This window comes from Myotis myotis, unplaced genomic scaffold, assembly GCF_014108235.1.
Source record: "Myotis myotis isolate mMyoMyo1 unplaced genomic scaffold, mMyoMyo1.p scaffold_m19_p_19, whole genome shotgun sequence".
Taxonomy (NCBI): Eukaryota; Metazoa; Chordata; class Mammalia; order Chiroptera; family Vespertilionidae; genus Myotis; species Myotis myotis.
Window position 1 is genome coordinate 39,678,910 of NW_023416323.1, and position 17,308 is coordinate 39,696,217.

Here is a 17,308-nt window from a genome sequence, read left to right on the forward strand (position 1 = left end):
GAAGTTTTTCCATTATATTTTTGAACATTTTTTTTACTTATTTTCCTTTCTATTTTTAAAGATTTCAATCTTACAGAAAAGTTGGAAGAATAGTACACTGAGTACCCATTACCGATTAACACCTCATTTGTCCTCTCTATAATCTTATAGTTGAACCATGTGAAAGTAAGTTACTGACACTGGAACAGGGCATCTCTGACTACCTCAAGCATATTCTCCTACATAACCCAGTACCACCATCAAAACCAAAGAAATTTAACAGAAACTTTAAGGTAAATATCAACATTAAAGTCCACATCACGTTTCCCCACAAAAATGAGCTTTACAGCCAAGTTTCCCATGTAGGACCTACTGCGTGTGGCTGTCATGTCTGTTCAGTTTCCTTCACTCTCTAACAGGCCCTCCCCCATCTGCCATTTCTCATCATGTTTACATTTGTGAGAGTGCAATCTGTAAATACAATGTCACATCAGGCCTTTGGGACCAGCCACACTCCTCACCCCAGCATGATTCCCAGCGGCTGCTGCTTCCTTGAGCCCCTTTCCTTGCACACTCGGCCACCTGCTGACTTTGACCACCAGCCTGACGCAAGCTTCCCTCCCCGTCCCCGCCTCAGACTGAGGCCGAGGCGGCTCACAAGTCCAGGCTACGTGGCCAGCACCGCGCTGTGCAGAATGTCCATCCCCCGCCAAAGACAGAGCCAGGGGACAGACACTGCCTGTCGCAGAAACAGGTACTCGGTCATCAGTTTAGAGAAACCGATTTTCTTTTCCGAAAAAAATTTGGAATTTAAAAATTTTACAGATGGAATAAAAACCACAAAATCCCAGATTTACAGTAGAATGTTAAAAATGCACAAACAGGAAAAGGAAAGAATGAAAATAAATCCAAGTCCCTTAACTTGATTTCCAACTCTGAAATTCTCCCCCCGAAACCCCTGGTTTTCGCTCCACTGGGACCTAACTGGCCACTTTTCCCTGGAAGCTCCCATCCACCGTTTCTAGACTCCTAAGCAGGTTGTGGGCGGGAGAAGCCGAGAGGGGCCAGGCTCACCTTGGAAGGACTGTTGCTGAAGTAGTAGAAAATCTTTTCTCGAGGAGAAAGCACGATTTCGTGTTTATGCGGGGAAATGTAGACGGGATGGTTCTGAGACAGCTGCACGCGGCGCGGGGAGCCTGCTCTTACAAATGGGTAGGGAGACAGCGGAGGGGCCTCCGTCTGTGGGGAAAAAAAGCATTTCTCAGCTAAGCACAGTTTCTCACCAGGTCGTTTTGAAAGTGGTTATTTTTGTTGTAAGAGTGAAAAGATAATAAACCATTAGGTTTATGAATGACACCAACTAATAAACCTAAAGCAAAGCATACAAACAGCAACCATGTAAGGGCTTGCTTGTGCCAGTCCCTGTTTTAAGCACTTTGAGTGCATTATGTCATTCAATCCCACACCGACCTTGCCAGCTGGGGACACTCATGCCCATTTCTTAGAGGAGGAAACGAGAGGCCTGGGGAAAGCTAACTAGCACGGCTGCCACAGCTGCCGAGTTCTGGAGGCCGGGAGCCCATGCATTCTCAGTATTGCTGCCCCCCATAGGGAATCCAAGCACCTTCTCCTCTTGTTAACGCGACACAACACTATAAACTGTGAGTCACACTTTTCTGTTAGACTCTCTCCCCTTTACTTAACAAGAGGATCATTAATGAAACCGGCTTACATGTGGAACTGCTCACACAGAAGTGATTCCTCACCCCTCCAAAGTGAAAAAGTATGAAATAATCCCCGTCAAACCTACCATGTTGGCCTGTGAGTACTTCAGGGCAAACGTTTTAATTTGTTTGACGTAGACATTGTTGTAGAACTGGATGAGGTCTCCCCTCTCCTCCTCCTCCAGGTCACTGTTGGCGCCTGTGAGGCGGGTGGGTGTAGGAGGGGCGCTGCTGGGCTGTGGGACAGGCAAGGTGCTGCTGGACCTCATGACAGGACTGGAGTCTCTACTGGCTGTGGCAGGTAGAGCAAGGGGTTAAACAGAGAGACTGCCTTTATCCCACTGCATTTGCTTTTAAAAACAAACAGCTACCCGCTCTACTTGTATAATGGCAGCAAATGGGCATTAATGCTTTTACCAGGGAGCAAAGCGCAGGCAGGTAAGACATAAGTACTAACATTCCCCCCAGGCCAAAAATGTAGGGCACAAGGAGACGGTATCACTGGTAAGTTTCACCAAGTCTCCAGAACCTGCCCCTGCAGTAAGGGGTGCAAACAATTAGGGAGGGCATTTCCACAGCACGGTTTCGGCTGGCATGCCAGACTTCCCTGAAACGCAGGCCAGCAAATTCCTGCCCGAGTCCCCTGGAGAAAAATGTTTTGCATGATGTGCCTCAAAACTATGGGATAAAGGACAAACAACTTTGCCACTAAATTCAGAATCATTTCTTCTTCCAACAAATCCTTTCCCAATAATATAGTTTATTCTTAGTTTCCTTAGAAGTAATTTCTTTTAGGAATTGTTTAATCTTCTAGGCCCAAATTTTATTTTGTACGCGTTCACAAAGATCCCACTTACTTCTGTCTTTGTTTAGTTCTGTTGGAGAATTCTGATGGCTTCTGCTTTCACTGCTGCCAGAATTTCTTCTTTTCCTTCTCCCTTTTATCAAAACACTTCTATACACCTTTAGGGAGACCATGAGAAGGGGACAGAAATGACAATTTATGGAATACAGCCTAGATCACATGGCCTTGACATGTGATTTAATTCTCACAACAATCCTGTGAAATAATAGTTCTCCTCCTCAGGGGAAGTTAATCAATGCAGCCAAGGTCATATGTCTGTTATGTAACAGATCCAGGGGGACACCAGGGCCTGCTGCTTGAAATTCCAAGTACAGCCTACAATGCGACAGAGCAGGATAGGCCCCAACCATAAAGCCAAGGCATTCTAAGCCAGGGGTGGGCAAACTTTTTGACTCGAGGGCCACAATGGGTTCTTAAACTGGACCGGAGGGCCGGAACAAAAGCATGGATGGAGTGTTGGTGTGAACTAATATAAATTCAAAGTAAACATCATTACATAAAAGGGTACGGTCTTTTTTTTTTTAGTTTTATTTATTTCAAACGGGCCAGATCCGGCCCGCGGGCCGTAGTTTGCCCACGGCTGTTCTAAGCCAACCACAGATGTCACGCATGCCTGCCCCTTTAAGGCAGATGAATAATATTACAGGTAAAATGAGTCTTAAATCTTCATTAGATGTTGTCTTGGTTAAATGTACCATATTTCCTAAATCAGACTGATAGGTGGCACAGAAACCAAACAACCTTCTAGTTTACATCTTTCCTGTGATTAGCTAAATTAAGGCGTCTGTTATTTCATGTCATTGCCTTTAGGAGAGAAGAAAACTTAAACCAGTGGTTCTCAACCTTCTGGCCCTTTAAATACAGTTCTTCATGTTGTAACCCAACCATAAAATTATTTTCGTTGCTACTTCATAACTGTAACGTTGCTACTGTTATGAATCGTAATGTAAATATCTGAAATGCAGGATGGTCTTAGGCGACCCCTGTGAAAGGGTCGTTCGACCCCCAAAGGGGTCGCGACCCACAGGTTGAGAACTGCTGATGAAACTAAAGACTTCCTTTAAAGTAAAGGCTGGGGAAGAGGCTACAGAAACAACTCGGGTTGACTTTTTGTGTTTCTCAAAGACGTGAAGCTTTACTTTCAACCCCAAGAGGAGTAAGTCACCTGGCTCCGGGCCTGTGGCTGAGTCCTGTAACAACGCATAATGTTCTGGAAGGACTTGTCCTCTTTTGTGACCTGGAAAAGAATGAGAGTATTTTGTGAGAGCGATGGACTTCCAGCAACATACTGTGAGCACTATACACTTGCTCCACAGTGAAACTGGTGAAAATTCTATTAAAATTAGTCACTTAAAATCTGCAAATGGTCCTAAGGCACACAAGTGAAGAAATATCTATGAAAGAAAACTTAAAATTCAGCAACATTAGAGGTGGTAAATGGTACCTAATCCAAGACCTGGCATAACATTTCACGAGAGCGAGAAAACGGCATTTCACTTACTACAGAATCCCAGTAAAATAATAGACAACTTCTACTCAGAAACTATGCAGGCAAAGAGGCAGTCAAACAACGTATTAAAATTGCTCAAAGTAAAAAAATCTAAAGATTCCAGTATCCAACAGTGATCTTTCAAAAATTAAAAGAAATGAATATATAATCACAGATGTCTGGGCCAATGTGTACAGTGGTTAGAGCACCAGCCCATGTACCAAATGTCGTGGGTTCGATACCCAGCCCCAGTCTGGGTGAGTATGGGAGACAACCAATTGATGTGTCTGTGTCTCTATCCCTTCCTCTCTCAAAAAAAATCAATGGAAAAAATCCTCAGGTGAGGATAAAGAATTTTTTTTTTCCTGAGAGTAGGGAATTATCTTTTTCCTTTTATAGTCCGAAGTACTCACCTTTGCCATCACATAAATGGCACACATTAACAACTGGTCCAGGTGTCTGTCCATCATAAGTTCAGGACACTGAACTATGGAGAATTCAAAGCAGGTCCAGATTTTTTTCCTTAGCTCATCTGAAATATCCAGCTTAGCACAAAGATCCCGAAGGCGGACACCTGCTAAGTGGTAAACCTGGTAGATAAAAAAACCATCTCAGAACCTGTTTATCTAACACATTCCCCAAACTCATGACCAGTGAGAAGACATGAAAAGTTACCTTTCTAAAGAACAGCGATAAAGAGCTGGTCTTCCTGGGCCTGCCGCTGCCGCTGGGTAAGGGGGGGCCTTGCTTCTGCTGTGCCCCTGGGGAGAGCTGCTGAATGGCCACCTGCCCCGGCACTTGCAAGCTGGTTCCTGTCACCTGTTGAGAGCTCAAGTTCCCAGCCAGGGCCTGGGCACTGAGGGGCTGCATGGAGCCCGTCACGGCTGATGCCTGCCCCCCAACATTGACTTGGACCGGGAAGAAAGTTATCCCTCCATTTTCATTGGCAATACCTGTCGTTTGTTACAAAGAAAAAAGCACAAAGGAAATGCTGATAATACAAGGTTCCCCAGGCAGCGTTTCCAATTCCTCCCCCTCCTAACCCTCTCCCCTCTAAATGCTTGTTGCGTCATCATTCCAGCCGAATCTCAGGTAACTTTCCAATGAATGCCACAGAGAAAGAACTCGATATCCAACTCAGCCTGCCTTACCTTGTACAGGAATGGTCACAGTTTGTCCATTGTTGGCTGTGACTGTGGCTGTTGCCATGGTGACCAAAGTCTGTCCAGGAACTGGTGTGACAGGAACCGCCTCCCCAGGCACATTCTGCACGGGGACAGCACTGACCAGGGGCTGTGGGGGCCCGCGCCCGGGTGCTCCTCTGTCAGAGGGGCTGTCGTTCTCGACGAAGAGCCGTCTTCGGGTGGAGCTGGCGGTTGGGGAGCTGTACCTCTCATATAATGTGGTTGGAGAGGTGATGCCTAGAGCCAAAAAAATCAAACCACTTCACTCAGGGAGAAGGAGAGGACTCATCCAAGCTGTTATTAGTGCACAAAGACTAATTTAAAAGCCAACAAAAATTACAGGAGTCACATCATAGTAATAATTCCACTGAACACTATTATGAGCAAAATTTTTCTCTATTTGTCTCTCAGGACTCCCTTCTTCACTTCACCTTCTGCTAAATCAAATGAGGCTTTGCCCTCCACTACTTCAGGGCCATGATGAGCGAGGGGCAATTAAAGAATTGTTCTATTTTTCCACGATATTTTTAACCATATTCAATTTCTACCTGATGCTTATGTAAAATGTGATTTTGACATAAACCCACTACTTGATAAGGGGACCTGATGGATTTGATATCCCCATCTGGGAGCATTTTCCCCCCGTTTTATGAATCTTCATCTTTCTCCAAATACAGAAAATTACTAAAACTCAGTAATGTCCTTCTGAAAGAATGGACATGCACGTTTTTTATTCAATTAAGCTTAGTTTAATTTTTTAAAACAACTTTATTGAGAAATACAGTGTGTCCCAAAAAAATGTCTACACATGTAGAATAATTATAAAGGCGGTGTTTATTAAAATACTGTTCATTTTCAAAATGTAATAGAATCAGCTATCACACTTTTTTGGGGACACCCTGTATATGCCCTATGAACTTCACTTAAAGGTTTAGACGGAAGTCAAATCCCCAGATATTAGACCCCACTATGTGCCTTAGTATTTAAACTTACTTCTTCCAAGCCCTCCAGTCTCGGCACGAACTTCACTCACTCTTCTGGGAGTCAAAGGGGTGCCAGCCATACACATGTCATCTGCTCTTTCCAGGTTCTGCGGCGGCATGACCTACAGAGAATGTTCACACAGAATGCCATTATCCAAAAAGCTTTATTAAAAATACAATCATCACCTAAGGTAAAATTAAACTGTCTTGGCTCATCGCTTATTCCATCTATCAGCTGTCTTTTCCACTGGCAGGCTTAAACATTTCAAAACCTGGTAACTAGATATTAAATATGAATTAGCAGTCCTTACTGATGTGGAGAATTAGATATCAAGCATCTAAGGTAGAGAAACTTGACTAAGAGATCACGGCAGAACACTGAATTCTTCCCCTGTCACTGAAAACCTGGGGCAAGCGCACAGTCATTCTGCTTCTTGTCTCCTATTTGATGCAGGTGCTGTACCCGCTCACTCAGCACAAGGAAGACTGAAGTGTAACTGTGCCCTGGGAAGAAGGCGGTGAGCAGACCAGATACTGCTGTACTTTCCTTATGGAAAGACGTTACGGTCTCTCACAAACCTCTTCACAGGTGGGGACTCGGTTGTCGTTCTCTCTAATCCTGTCCCAGAGCGGAGACTCTGGCTTCCAGGCCAGATGATCCAAGATCTGTTCTTCAATCTGATTGAGGTGTTTCACCACCTCTCTGCAAAGGCCATCTTCTGCCCGGATGAATACTTCTATCACCTGAAGTGAAGAAAAGGCCCTGGTTTAATAATTAAAAAAAATAATATAATAAAAAAATATATATGTATAAAAAAAGGGTAACTTTTTTTTACATATTTATAGATATAACAGACAATTTATAAAAAATTGTAAGTTTAAAGAATAGTACTATTTTGAAACAGCGGCTCTTCCCTTCTGCCTTTATAAATAATTAATATTTAAATTGCATTTATGAGTTATGTAAAATCTTTTCATAGTGCTGTATTTCAACATTTAAATGAAAGAATGTCTTATCTATTGAGAGTGAAACATTACTCTTTAAATTTTGTATTTAAAAACTCTAAACATTCAATCTCTGCCACTATAAAAACATTTTGACTGCTGTAGCTGAATTAAATAAATTCATACACTCAGTTAATATCAAGAAGGAAACAACTGGTCAATGCCCTTCCTCTGTGCCTCTATAATCACGTCAAAGAGGATTTTGGTTTCTGAAAGACACATTCAATATTATTTAAATTCCATAAAAAAGATTGCTCTGTAAGATAAGCGAGTGATAGGTTTGCTATTTTTTTTAAAACCTTAAGCTCATAAAATGAAAGTATCTTAAAAGCCTTTATGAAATGTAAGGAATAAAATGAAACTTGCTAAGCATAGGTCTTTATTGTACAGTAAAAGAATTTATATAGTTCTTAGGACTCTATTTCTTCTCTGCTCCCCAAATACAGTAGAAATTATTAATAAATGTAATTAAAAATAAATGTACTTAGATATTAAAATGAACTAGATGGCTAACAATAGGAAGTTGGTCTCATCTATAATTTTCTCATTATTATCAGATCTTTAAAAATACCTTATAAAAGTGATAAAGTGGCACATCAAATATCTCGGTAATGAATGGAAAATTCCCAGGAGGCTTATAAGAAAAAGTGACAACCTCGAGGCAGCAGGCCAAGAGTGATCTGTGGAATGCATCTTGTTCCAGAATGCCCTGTAAAACAGTTATTAACATGCAGAAACATTAGTCTACTCTAACAAGACATTTTATACCCAGTCAAGTTAAATAAAAATACCAAAAAGTCTTATTCTCTGAATTAGTGAGTAGTATGTGCTTCTTTTCTTACAAAACTTTTAACTTTATAAATAAGTCCATTTTTTAGCAACTTTCAAAAATCTTATGTATCATGAAATATAGCTAATACAAAAAATTACATCCCTAATTAAAATATACATACACTCTGATGCTTAGAAGACTAATGATCTGGAAAGATGTTACACACTAGCATTACAGTCAGAGGCCACTGTCATGAAAAAATGGCTGGAAGGAGGACAGGTGACTTGGCTAGATGGTCAACATGCTTATTCAGGGTGATATAATCACAGATGATTTTCACATGTACTTTTTCTTTGCTTATTTATTTCCTAAAATTATATATTTTTTAAAACTAAAAAGTTATATAGACACAAAAAGCATAGCCAACAAGAGCAAAAAATAGGTAAATTAGACTTCATTAAAATTAAAACCTTTGTGTATCAAAAAACACCAAGGATGTTGAAAAGACAACCCAAAGAATGGGGGCAAATATTTGTAAATCAGATATCTGATATAATTTATACTCAGAGTATATACCAAAAAGAATTGAAAGCAGAGACTCAAATAAATGCTTGTACACCAATGTTTATAACAGCATTATTCATAATAGCCAAAAGGTGGAAACAACTCAATGTCCATCAACAGGTTAATAGTAAACAAAATGTAATATACAAATATATGTGGTGTATATGCATACAATATTAGTCATCATTAAAAAGGAATAAGATTCTGACACATGCTACAACATGGATAAACCTTGAAAACATAATGATGAGTAACATAGGCCAGACACAAAAGAACAAATATTGTATGACTATCTAAGGCACCTAAAATAGGTAAATGCACAGAGAAAGAAGAACAGAAGTTACCAGGGGCTAAAAGGAGGAGTGGGAAGTCATTATTTATAGGTATAAACTATCAGTTTGGGATGATAAAAAATTGTGAAGATGGCTAGTGTTGGGGGGGATGCACAACATTGTGAATAGTTAATGCCAGTGAACTGCACACTGAAAAATGCTAAGATAGCATATTTTATGTATTTTTTACTACAATAAAAAATTTTTGAAAAATACGTTCCTTAGGTGAGTATACAGGTATCTACTATCAACCGCTAAACTACTGTAATTCTTCTGTATGTGTTTCAAAGTTTAAAAATTTGTCATAAAACAGTCTTTTAAATTCCTACCACCATATTTTTTTAAATATATTTTATTGATTTTTTTTTATAGAGAGGAAGGGAGAGGGAATAGAGAGTCAGAAACATGGATGAGCCAAAACCGGTTTGGCTCAGTGGACAGAGCGTCGGCCTGCGGACTGAAAGGTCCCAGGTTCGATTCCGGTCAAGGGCATGTACCTGGGTTGCGGGCATATCCCCAGTAGGAGATGTGCAGGAGGCAGCTGATCGATGTTTCTCTCTAATCGATGTTTCTAACTCTCTATCTCTCTCCCTTCCTCTCTGTAAAAAATCAATAAAATATATTTAAAAAAAAAAAAAAAAAAAAAAAAAAAGAAACATGGATGAGAGAGAAACATCGATCAGCTGCCTCCTGCACACCCCCTACTGGGGATGTGCCTGCAACCAAGGTACATGCCCTTGACTGGAATCGAACCTGGGACCCTTCAGTCCGCAGGCCGACGCTCATCCACTGAGCCAAACTGGCCAGGGCCCACCATATTTTTATATATAAAAAAGGAACTAGGTACAAAGAATTAGAACAATTATAGGTCAATTTTGTAATTTTCTTTAAAATGTTATTTAAAAAATTAGTTAAAACTTTTTTTGATACAATTGAAAGTAAATATCACTTGTTTAAAATCAATTTACATTTTTTTTATTAGTAAAATCTAGGAAAAAGAATTACTTCAGCTAACCCTACCTGTGTGGCCCATGAACCAAGACAGGGGTGGGCAAACTTTTTGACTCGAGGGCCACAATGGGTTCTTAAACGGGACCGGAGGGCCGGAACAAAAGCATGGATGGAGTGTTTGTGTGAACTCATATAAATTCAAAGTAAACATCATTACATAAAAGGGTACGGTCTTTTTTTTCAATAGTTTTATTCATTTCAAACAGGCCGGATCCGGCCCGCGGGCCGTAGTTTGCCCACGGCTGAACCAAGAGGTCCCTGATTCTATTCCCTGTCAGGCACAAGCCCAGGTTGCAGGCTTGATCCCCAGGAGGGGGCGTGCAGGAGGCAACTGATTGATGTGATTTTTCTCTCTCATTGACATTTCTCTCTATCCCTCTCCCTTCCTCTCTAAAATCAATAAAAAAGAATTACCTTAGCCAAGAGAAATGGCTGAATATTTATTAAAAGTCCTACTGAGTCAATACTCAATTTATTCTTGCTATACAAAGAAGGCTTCATAAAAAACCCCATGTTGCCGAGACCGGTTTGGCTCAGTGGATAGAGCGTCGGCCTGCGGACTGAAAGGTCCCGGGTTCGATTCCGGTCGGGGGCATGTGCCTGGGTTGCGGGCATATCCCCAGTGGGGGATGTGCAGGAGGCAGCTGGTCGATGTTTCTCTCATCGATGTTTCTAACTCTCTATCTCTCTCCCTTCCTCTCTGTAAAAAATCAATATATTTAAAAAAACAAACAAACAAAAAAACCCATGTTATTTAAAAACTCAGTTAAGATTAAGTCTGAGTGTTTTAACCTTTAACTACTTTTACTACCCACAGAAGTTGAAAGTTGTAATACATGGCCTGCTGCAGCAAGGCACTGAATGGGGGCTGCAGGTGAAAGAATTCAGAACCAGCCATAGCTGGTGTGGCTCAGTGGATACAGTGTTGGCCTGTGGACTGAAGGGTTCCAGGTTCCATTCTGGTAAAGGGCACAGGCCCAGGTTGCAGTCTCGATCCCTAGTAGGGGGCGTGCAGAAGGCAGACAATCAATGATTCTCTCTCATCATTGATGTTTCTATCTCTCTCTCCCTCCCCCTTCCTCTCTGAAATCAATAATATATTTTAAAAAAAGAAAAGAACTCAGAACCATTATTCATAATAGCCAGTTTCCTTAGGTGCCAATGTTATTCCTTCAAAGCCACATATCATTTCTCTTGTTCAATAACGGTGTGTTTTCTTCTTTTGGTGGCTAGGGCTGACAGGAAAGCACATTTTACTGTTCTGATTCAATACATTGGATATTTACTCACAGATAAATCCATGTCTCCCAGTCTCTTTTGTTCCTGCTCAATAATGGTTTCTAATACTTTATAGTAAAGCATCTCTGCAAAACGAAAGTGTCTGCTGGCAATTTCTGCATAAATAAAAAAAACACAACAATCACATGGAAAGAAACGTGAAAAATGAGGGCCATCCCATCCCCTGCCCACAATATAAAATTAAAAAACCCATACACTTCCTACAGTTGCTATTTCAATCATCCCTAAGATTCCTTAATTTTTTTCATGGTAACACTTAAATTTTTCTAAAATCGTGAAATGAAATTTTCACATAAATAACTGGAATTTAATGAGTATGGTATTTAATGAGTCCAGCTCTGATGGCATTCCATGAAGATTCATATCATTTTTATTCTGCTGGGAGGTTTGAGCAGAGCAGCTCTATGCGGGGAGGCATATAGTTGGTTACTATTCCACTCATACTTGGTTTTAATTGAAGACCTCAAAAACACCTAGCACAGATCTGGGCTTGAAAACAGCTATGTCTTCTGTTCTTATTTTTAAAATTCTGAAGAATCACAATATTTCTATATTTAATATCCAGTCTACAAATGAAAACGAAAATTTTCCAAATGAAAAAGTACCAGAAGGTCAACATAATAAAGATATCAGAATAGCCCTAGCTGGTTTGGCTCAGTGGATTGCCTCATTGGCCTGCGGACAAAAGGGTCTTGGGTTCGATTCCAGTTAAGGGCACGTGCCCAGGTTGCGGGCTCAATCTCCAGTGTGGGATGTGCAGGAGGCAGCCATGGTTCTCTCTCACATTCATGTTTCTCTCTCTCTCCCCCCTCCCTTCTACTCTCTAAAAAGCAACGGGAAAAATATCCTTGGGTGAGGATTAACAAAAAATAAGTAAATAAAATAAAATTTCTTACTGAGAAGGGCCCAGAAATCACCGGGCTGACATAAAATTGGCCTTCAATCTAAATGCATAAATCTTCATGTTTCTGACTCAGTTACCAAGGAAGGACTCCATGTAGTTAAACATCAAGATGAGAACAATAAAGACAGTATTAAGCTTCACCTTTAGCACAATTACTGAATTCCTCATCTGGCTGGGAATGCTGAGAATATGTCTCATACATTTCTTTCAATCTGTTGGCAATAGCCTGGGTTGGATCTCTACAACATGTCCTAAAAATAAAAAGAAATTATCTAATTTAAAGGTCTTGCCGAGTTACAAAGTGATAAACTGTTTATGACTCTGTATTTGTACTAACCTGTAAATATAAAATACTTTGAACACAAACTATACACTCACCCATACTTCTTTGATAAAAGTGTTGGTATTACCATTTTCAGTGAAAAAAAAAAAGTATTGTGTATAGTTGTATCTTCTCTGCAGTAAGTTTAGCAACCTTAACCTCTGTGCCTGTTTGATGTCCGTGACAGGACCCCACGTCTGCAATCGCTGCTGACCAACTAACTGCCCTCAACTGTTCCTCTAGAGGGCGCACAACGCCCAGGAAACTCCTGCAGAAAACAGCTGACGGGTATGGAATCTCTACCACAGACTCAGATACACCCTTACTGGTATTCTACATCATTCCCTGAAAACCAAATTATCTCATTTTTTACTTATTTATTTTACTAGAAAGACAATGTATGTCCAATGCAGAAGCATACAGAGTATCACCATGTGTGCTTTTGTAACAACTAAGTTTTTATCTTGATCATAAATATACATATTCATTGTAAAAATGTAACAAGTTTAGAAAATTATAACCGATTTTTGTTTCTTTATAATCTTGCTAGAGGTAGCTACTGGATATGCTATACAAACAGAATTCTATTTATGAACACACACAGGTACCTTTTACAACAACAAAGCCCTTCGGCTTTACCTAGTACCTGCTGGTATTTCAATACCGTGGATGGTATTTACGATTAAAGAAGCTGCTATTTCTTGTCAGAGATCATACAAAGATTTGGAAGACAGAGATTCAATCAGGCTTCTAAAATGTGTTTATGAAATACTTCTGAATTCCAGGCAAACAAGGTCCATTTTAAAAACATGACTTAGGAAGAGGCCATACAGACAGAGCCTGTTGGGTGTTAATTACAATCAAGTTTATGAAAAAAGGAGACTTCATGAAAATGTGAAGGGAACTCAGTCAGCTTAGGTATGTAATGAGTCCAGCTACGAGTGGGGAGTTACTAATATGTGTATACAGGGCCTTCTTCTATCAGATCGCCTGAAATAAAATGGGTCCTAGAGGGCCTATGTCATCAAGTCATAAACGTTCAGGACTAACGTCCTTTTCAGGCGAAGGGTGCTTGCAGAGTTACAGAAGTTACAGTGCTTTTACACCGGCTGTGCACGTACCTGTCTACCTTTCCTAGCAGGGACCCACCCTTCGGAAATGTGCCCAGGACCCATCCTCTCCATGAAGTCCTTTGACAACTACCATCTTCACTGATCCCCTTCCCTGACATCTTAAGATAGAACAGCTGGCGGCGTAGTCTGGTGCCTTATTCTACAGGGTCTAGTGCTGGTCTTTCTGTTGGTTATAAGCCACCCAGTCTGTGTGCTCTGTGAGGGCAGCGTGAACAGACTAAGACCCTGAGGAAAAATGATCTTCTAACCGTACATCTTCTATTGCTTTGTCTTCTGCAGACAACAGCTATAAAATCAGTAATGAGTAAATTAAGGCACAAGTAGTCAAAAATTAAAGTAAAAAATTAGAAAAAGTCAACAGCCAAATGTAGAAGGCAGGAAGGGCTCACACTGACCTGAGGATCTGTCCCAGTCTCTCACTGGGTGCGTTTCGGAGGCCCGCCAGCATGGTGTGGAGACGGCTCAGGCTGTGTGTGGCTGCAGAAACCGGAGTCACACAAGGGCTGCTATTATCCTTAATGTACCTCACCGCAGTGAGCGGCGTGGAGATTCTAAGTGCTTTAGACTAAGGGGAAGAAAGAACACAATTTTAGCTCAGAAAGACTCAATTACTTCACAAACGGGAACTGAAGGCAATCAGACTTTGTATTATTAACAAACTCTAGTGATTCGCATATCCCCATTCTTGGAATTTAGACATGGCACCTCTACAGCCACCATGATCCAGTGAAGACGTGTGAAAGAACAGTCTGCATTTCAGCTAACTAAAATTTCGCCTCTTAGAAGTTAAATCTTTAAGACAATGCATATTTCCCGATGACCCCTCCTTCAAAACGTAAGCTTGAAGGCAAAAACAAGCATTAGGAAATGTAGAATGTCTTTGAGAAACAGCTAGCACCTACTGCTATTTTTGTAAATACTCAAAGATTGACAAAAGGAAACTGTGAAATCAATCTGGCCCAGTGAAATCCAGATTTCACAGAAGTCCCCTAACGATCACGTCTGCTTCTGAGAGAGGGAACCACCGCTGCGAGGTGCGGGCAGCGCCTGGCGGGGAGCCCTCCTGCCCGCCTTCACCTGGGTCCCTGTGCTCCAGCACAGCTGCCCCAGAGGACACAGAGCTTCACACAGAGCAAGTCAACGTTCTTGAACATACATATGAAAAAGGCATGACCTCATGTCAAAGAATTTAAGCATGACTGCATATGCTAATAAAACACCTCTTCTAATTTTTCCAACAAACGCTTAAAGATAAAGTATATTTCCCCCTCTCATCCATGTTTTTATCGCTCTGTCCCTCTCGCTTCCTCTCTTTCTAAAAATCAATAAAAAAACATTTTTCAAAATGGAGAAAACTCTTAGTTAAGGTGAGCGTGAGGGGAGTGTTCTTTTTCACAATGGACGCAAGCAGAGCGCACACACGATTATCACAACAGGCCAGGACCTGAGCGTGTGCCGGCCCCTCTCCTCGGCTCCACTCACCTTGTCCAAGTGCTGCTGCAAGATGCTCTTCATCGGCACCCTCTCGGCAGGCTCCGCGCCCGGCCCGGCACCCAGAGACCTGGAGAGCGCCCCCATTTCCTCCTCCGCGTCCTCTCCAAGAAACACCCGCTCATCGAAGTTCCCAACGGTCAGGACATACTCCTCATAGGCCTTATTGATGGCTTTCCTGGGGGGGGGGGATGCACACTCTCAGACTGCCACTTCAGTCCGTGCTTCAGTCCGCTCAGTGCCTTTCTATGTGTATTTACTACAAGCTCTCACTGTAAGAGCCGAGCAGTATCCACACTGTGCTCATCCTCGCACACAGCACATCTGCTGAGAGTGTCAGGGCGGGCGCACCACACCCCCTGCCTGGTCAGTGCGGCTTCCGGTGAGCAGCTGAACGACCTCTCCCGCTGCTCCCGCACCCTTCTAGACCTCAGCATCCCCACGTGTCACCTGTACCGTTCCAAAGGAATTTATTTCAAAAATTATGACCCAAAAGTTTAACTATGACAGCTTTCAGGAACAGCAGTACAATTTTTAACAAATTCAAAAACGTTCTTGGGAGTACCAGCTGACCACTAAGCTCTGAGGTTGTCTAAGCACACAGCTTTAGATATTATTCAGATAGTTTTATAACAGAAGTACTCACAAATTCTCTCCAAAGTTCCCAGGCTCTAGAAACCCTGTAAGGTTTTCTTCTTTTCCCTTAAGGAGCTACGAAGAAAGAAAAGGTCCTGAAGTCATCCTATTAAGTCAACTCTTTCCCAGAAAATACTTCCACGGCTGCTCACCAACCTTCTTTTCGTAGAGTCTCCTTATGTAGGGTTTCCAGAAGTGCTCCTTTATGCCCTTTGCTTCCAGCACGAGGCCGTCATGTAAGGAGCAGAGCTTCTCGATGACACAGGGTGGGTCGGAGGAAGGCTTGAAGTCCTTAGCATGGCCATCTTCCGACAGGCCTGTGACGGACAGAACAGAGGTGCCAGGTGGCGCTTAACACACCAAACTGTAGTCAATTAAGACACACAGCTGCAGAGTCTAATCAGCAAGTAAGTTACCATATGCGGATAAAGGAAATGGTGTATAAGACCTAATTTAACTCTAAATACACCCCAAGAATAGTAAGTAGAGGTAAAGTGTACCAATCCTCAAAAGATTTCGTTATTCAATCACGTATCTAGAGATGGTTAAAAAAAACCTAAAAAAATAATTTTAGTATTATGCTATAACTAAAAAACACAAATACATAACTTTACAAATAAGCTTCATATTCAAATAAAAATACCACTTAAAAATTACTGTCCAAAGTATGTACTTTAACTGAATTATATGTTTGTTTATCATAACTAATTTATAGCTAATCTTGGCCTAGTCTTAGTGGGAAAAAAATAAAAGGGGGAAAATGAAGGGAAACAGCTCTATAGAATTATAATGGAGTTAGGAAGGAAATGGGAGAAAAGACAGAATACAAAGAACATGAAATTTACCAATCCAGAAGCCACTGCAGTAACTAACGCCACTCGCTTTAAATATCTACCCTGAGAGTCAGACAAGCTGGAATTTTCATTGTAACCACCCCCAAATGGACAGTCCCTCAATCCTACCATGGTATTCTTCAAATAGCAGCATCATATACACTACCAGCTCAACAAATACTTTCTAGTACTTGCTTTGTATATCATGATTTGGTCTGTTACTGTCTATCATTCATAGAAATTACATACCTTAAAGCCTGCTAAATGCATAGCCGAAATAATTAGCATTTCCACACAGCGGTATGTGTGTGTGTGTGTGTGTGTGTGTGTGATTTTAGTAGCTAAATACGGCGCCATGTGCTCCAAGGGGATATGAATGACAGTCTGCAAAACAGCCTGCCTGGCTGAGGGAAAACACTGCTCCTGCTCACGTCACCCCGAGGTGAACCACAGATACTTTTAAATCATCTTGGCCCTAGAAAGGCCTGAGGTCCGCCCTGCGCCCCATGTGGAAGGCTGGGTGACCCCACAGCGCCACGCAGTGTGCCCCAGGCCTTGTCCAGGTGGCTCTGATGGCGCCCAGGAAGTTGGAGGTGTTCAGGAAGTGCTCGTTCAGCTTCAGGCTGCTGAGACCAGGGATGCAGCCACCAGGCCCCTGGGCAGGGCTCTGCTCCCGTCTCCACCCACCCTCTCCAGGGTCTGGGAAAACCTGATGAGCTCTCTTCCCGTCCAGCTTCCCCTGGTGCTCCAGGCTAGGCGTCAGGCAAAGACGCTGGCGATGG

The 17,308-nt window shown here is 41.8% G+C and overlaps 2 protein-coding genes across 10 annotated transcripts in view; one reads left to right on the top strand and one right to left on the bottom strand.

Moving 5' to 3' along the window:
• LOC118674331 (AKT interacting protein) overlaps window positions 1-15,235 on the top strand; it is a 39,692-nt gene extending 24,457 nt beyond the window's left edge. For 3 of the 7 annotated variants that reach the window (XM_036345979.1, XM_036345980.1, XM_036345978.1), the window contains one exon: window positions 12,621-12,950. In XM_036345979.1, the coding sequence (XP_036201872.1) occupies window positions 12,621-12,782 (162 nt within the window). In that variant the 3' untranslated portion in view covers window positions 12,783-12,950. Of the gene's footprint in view, window positions 1-150; window positions 273-6,678; window positions 6,817-12,620; window positions 12,951-14,262 lie in introns of those variants that run through there. The other 4 variants (XR_004973621.1, XM_036345981.1, XM_036345976.1 and 1 more) reach the window with 4 other exon arrangements.
• The window catches only part of RBL2 (RB transcriptional corepressor like 2), a 54,322-nt gene that overhangs the window by 23,146 nt on the left and 13,868 nt on the right, over window positions 1-17,308 (bottom strand). For all 3 annotated transcript variants that reach the window (XM_036345973.1, XM_036345974.1, XM_036345975.1), the window contains 16 exons: window positions 15,850-16,010; window positions 15,704-15,768; window positions 15,049-15,235; window positions 13,962-14,131; window positions 12,253-12,362; window positions 11,199-11,302; window positions 7,801-7,938; window positions 6,804-6,968; window positions 6,235-6,346; window positions 5,209-5,478; window positions 4,733-5,010; window positions 4,471-4,647; window positions 3,734-3,805; window positions 2,561-2,666; window positions 1,790-1,995; window positions 1,054-1,218 (listed from right to left, as the gene is read on the bottom strand). In XM_036345973.1, the coding sequence (XP_036201866.1) occupies window positions 1,054-1,218; window positions 1,790-1,995; window positions 2,561-2,666; window positions 3,734-3,805; window positions 4,471-4,647; window positions 4,733-5,010; window positions 5,209-5,478; window positions 6,235-6,346; window positions 6,804-6,968; window positions 7,801-7,938; window positions 11,199-11,302; window positions 12,253-12,362; window positions 13,962-14,131; window positions 15,049-15,235; window positions 15,704-15,768; window positions 15,850-16,010 (2,486 nt within the window). The remainder of the gene's footprint in view (window positions 1-1,053; window positions 1,219-1,789; window positions 1,996-2,560; window positions 2,667-3,733; window positions 3,806-4,470; window positions 4,648-4,732; window positions 5,011-5,208; window positions 5,479-6,234; window positions 6,347-6,803; window positions 6,969-7,800; window positions 7,939-11,198; window positions 11,303-12,252; window positions 12,363-13,961; window positions 14,132-15,048; window positions 15,236-15,703; window positions 15,769-15,849; window positions 16,011-17,308) is intronic.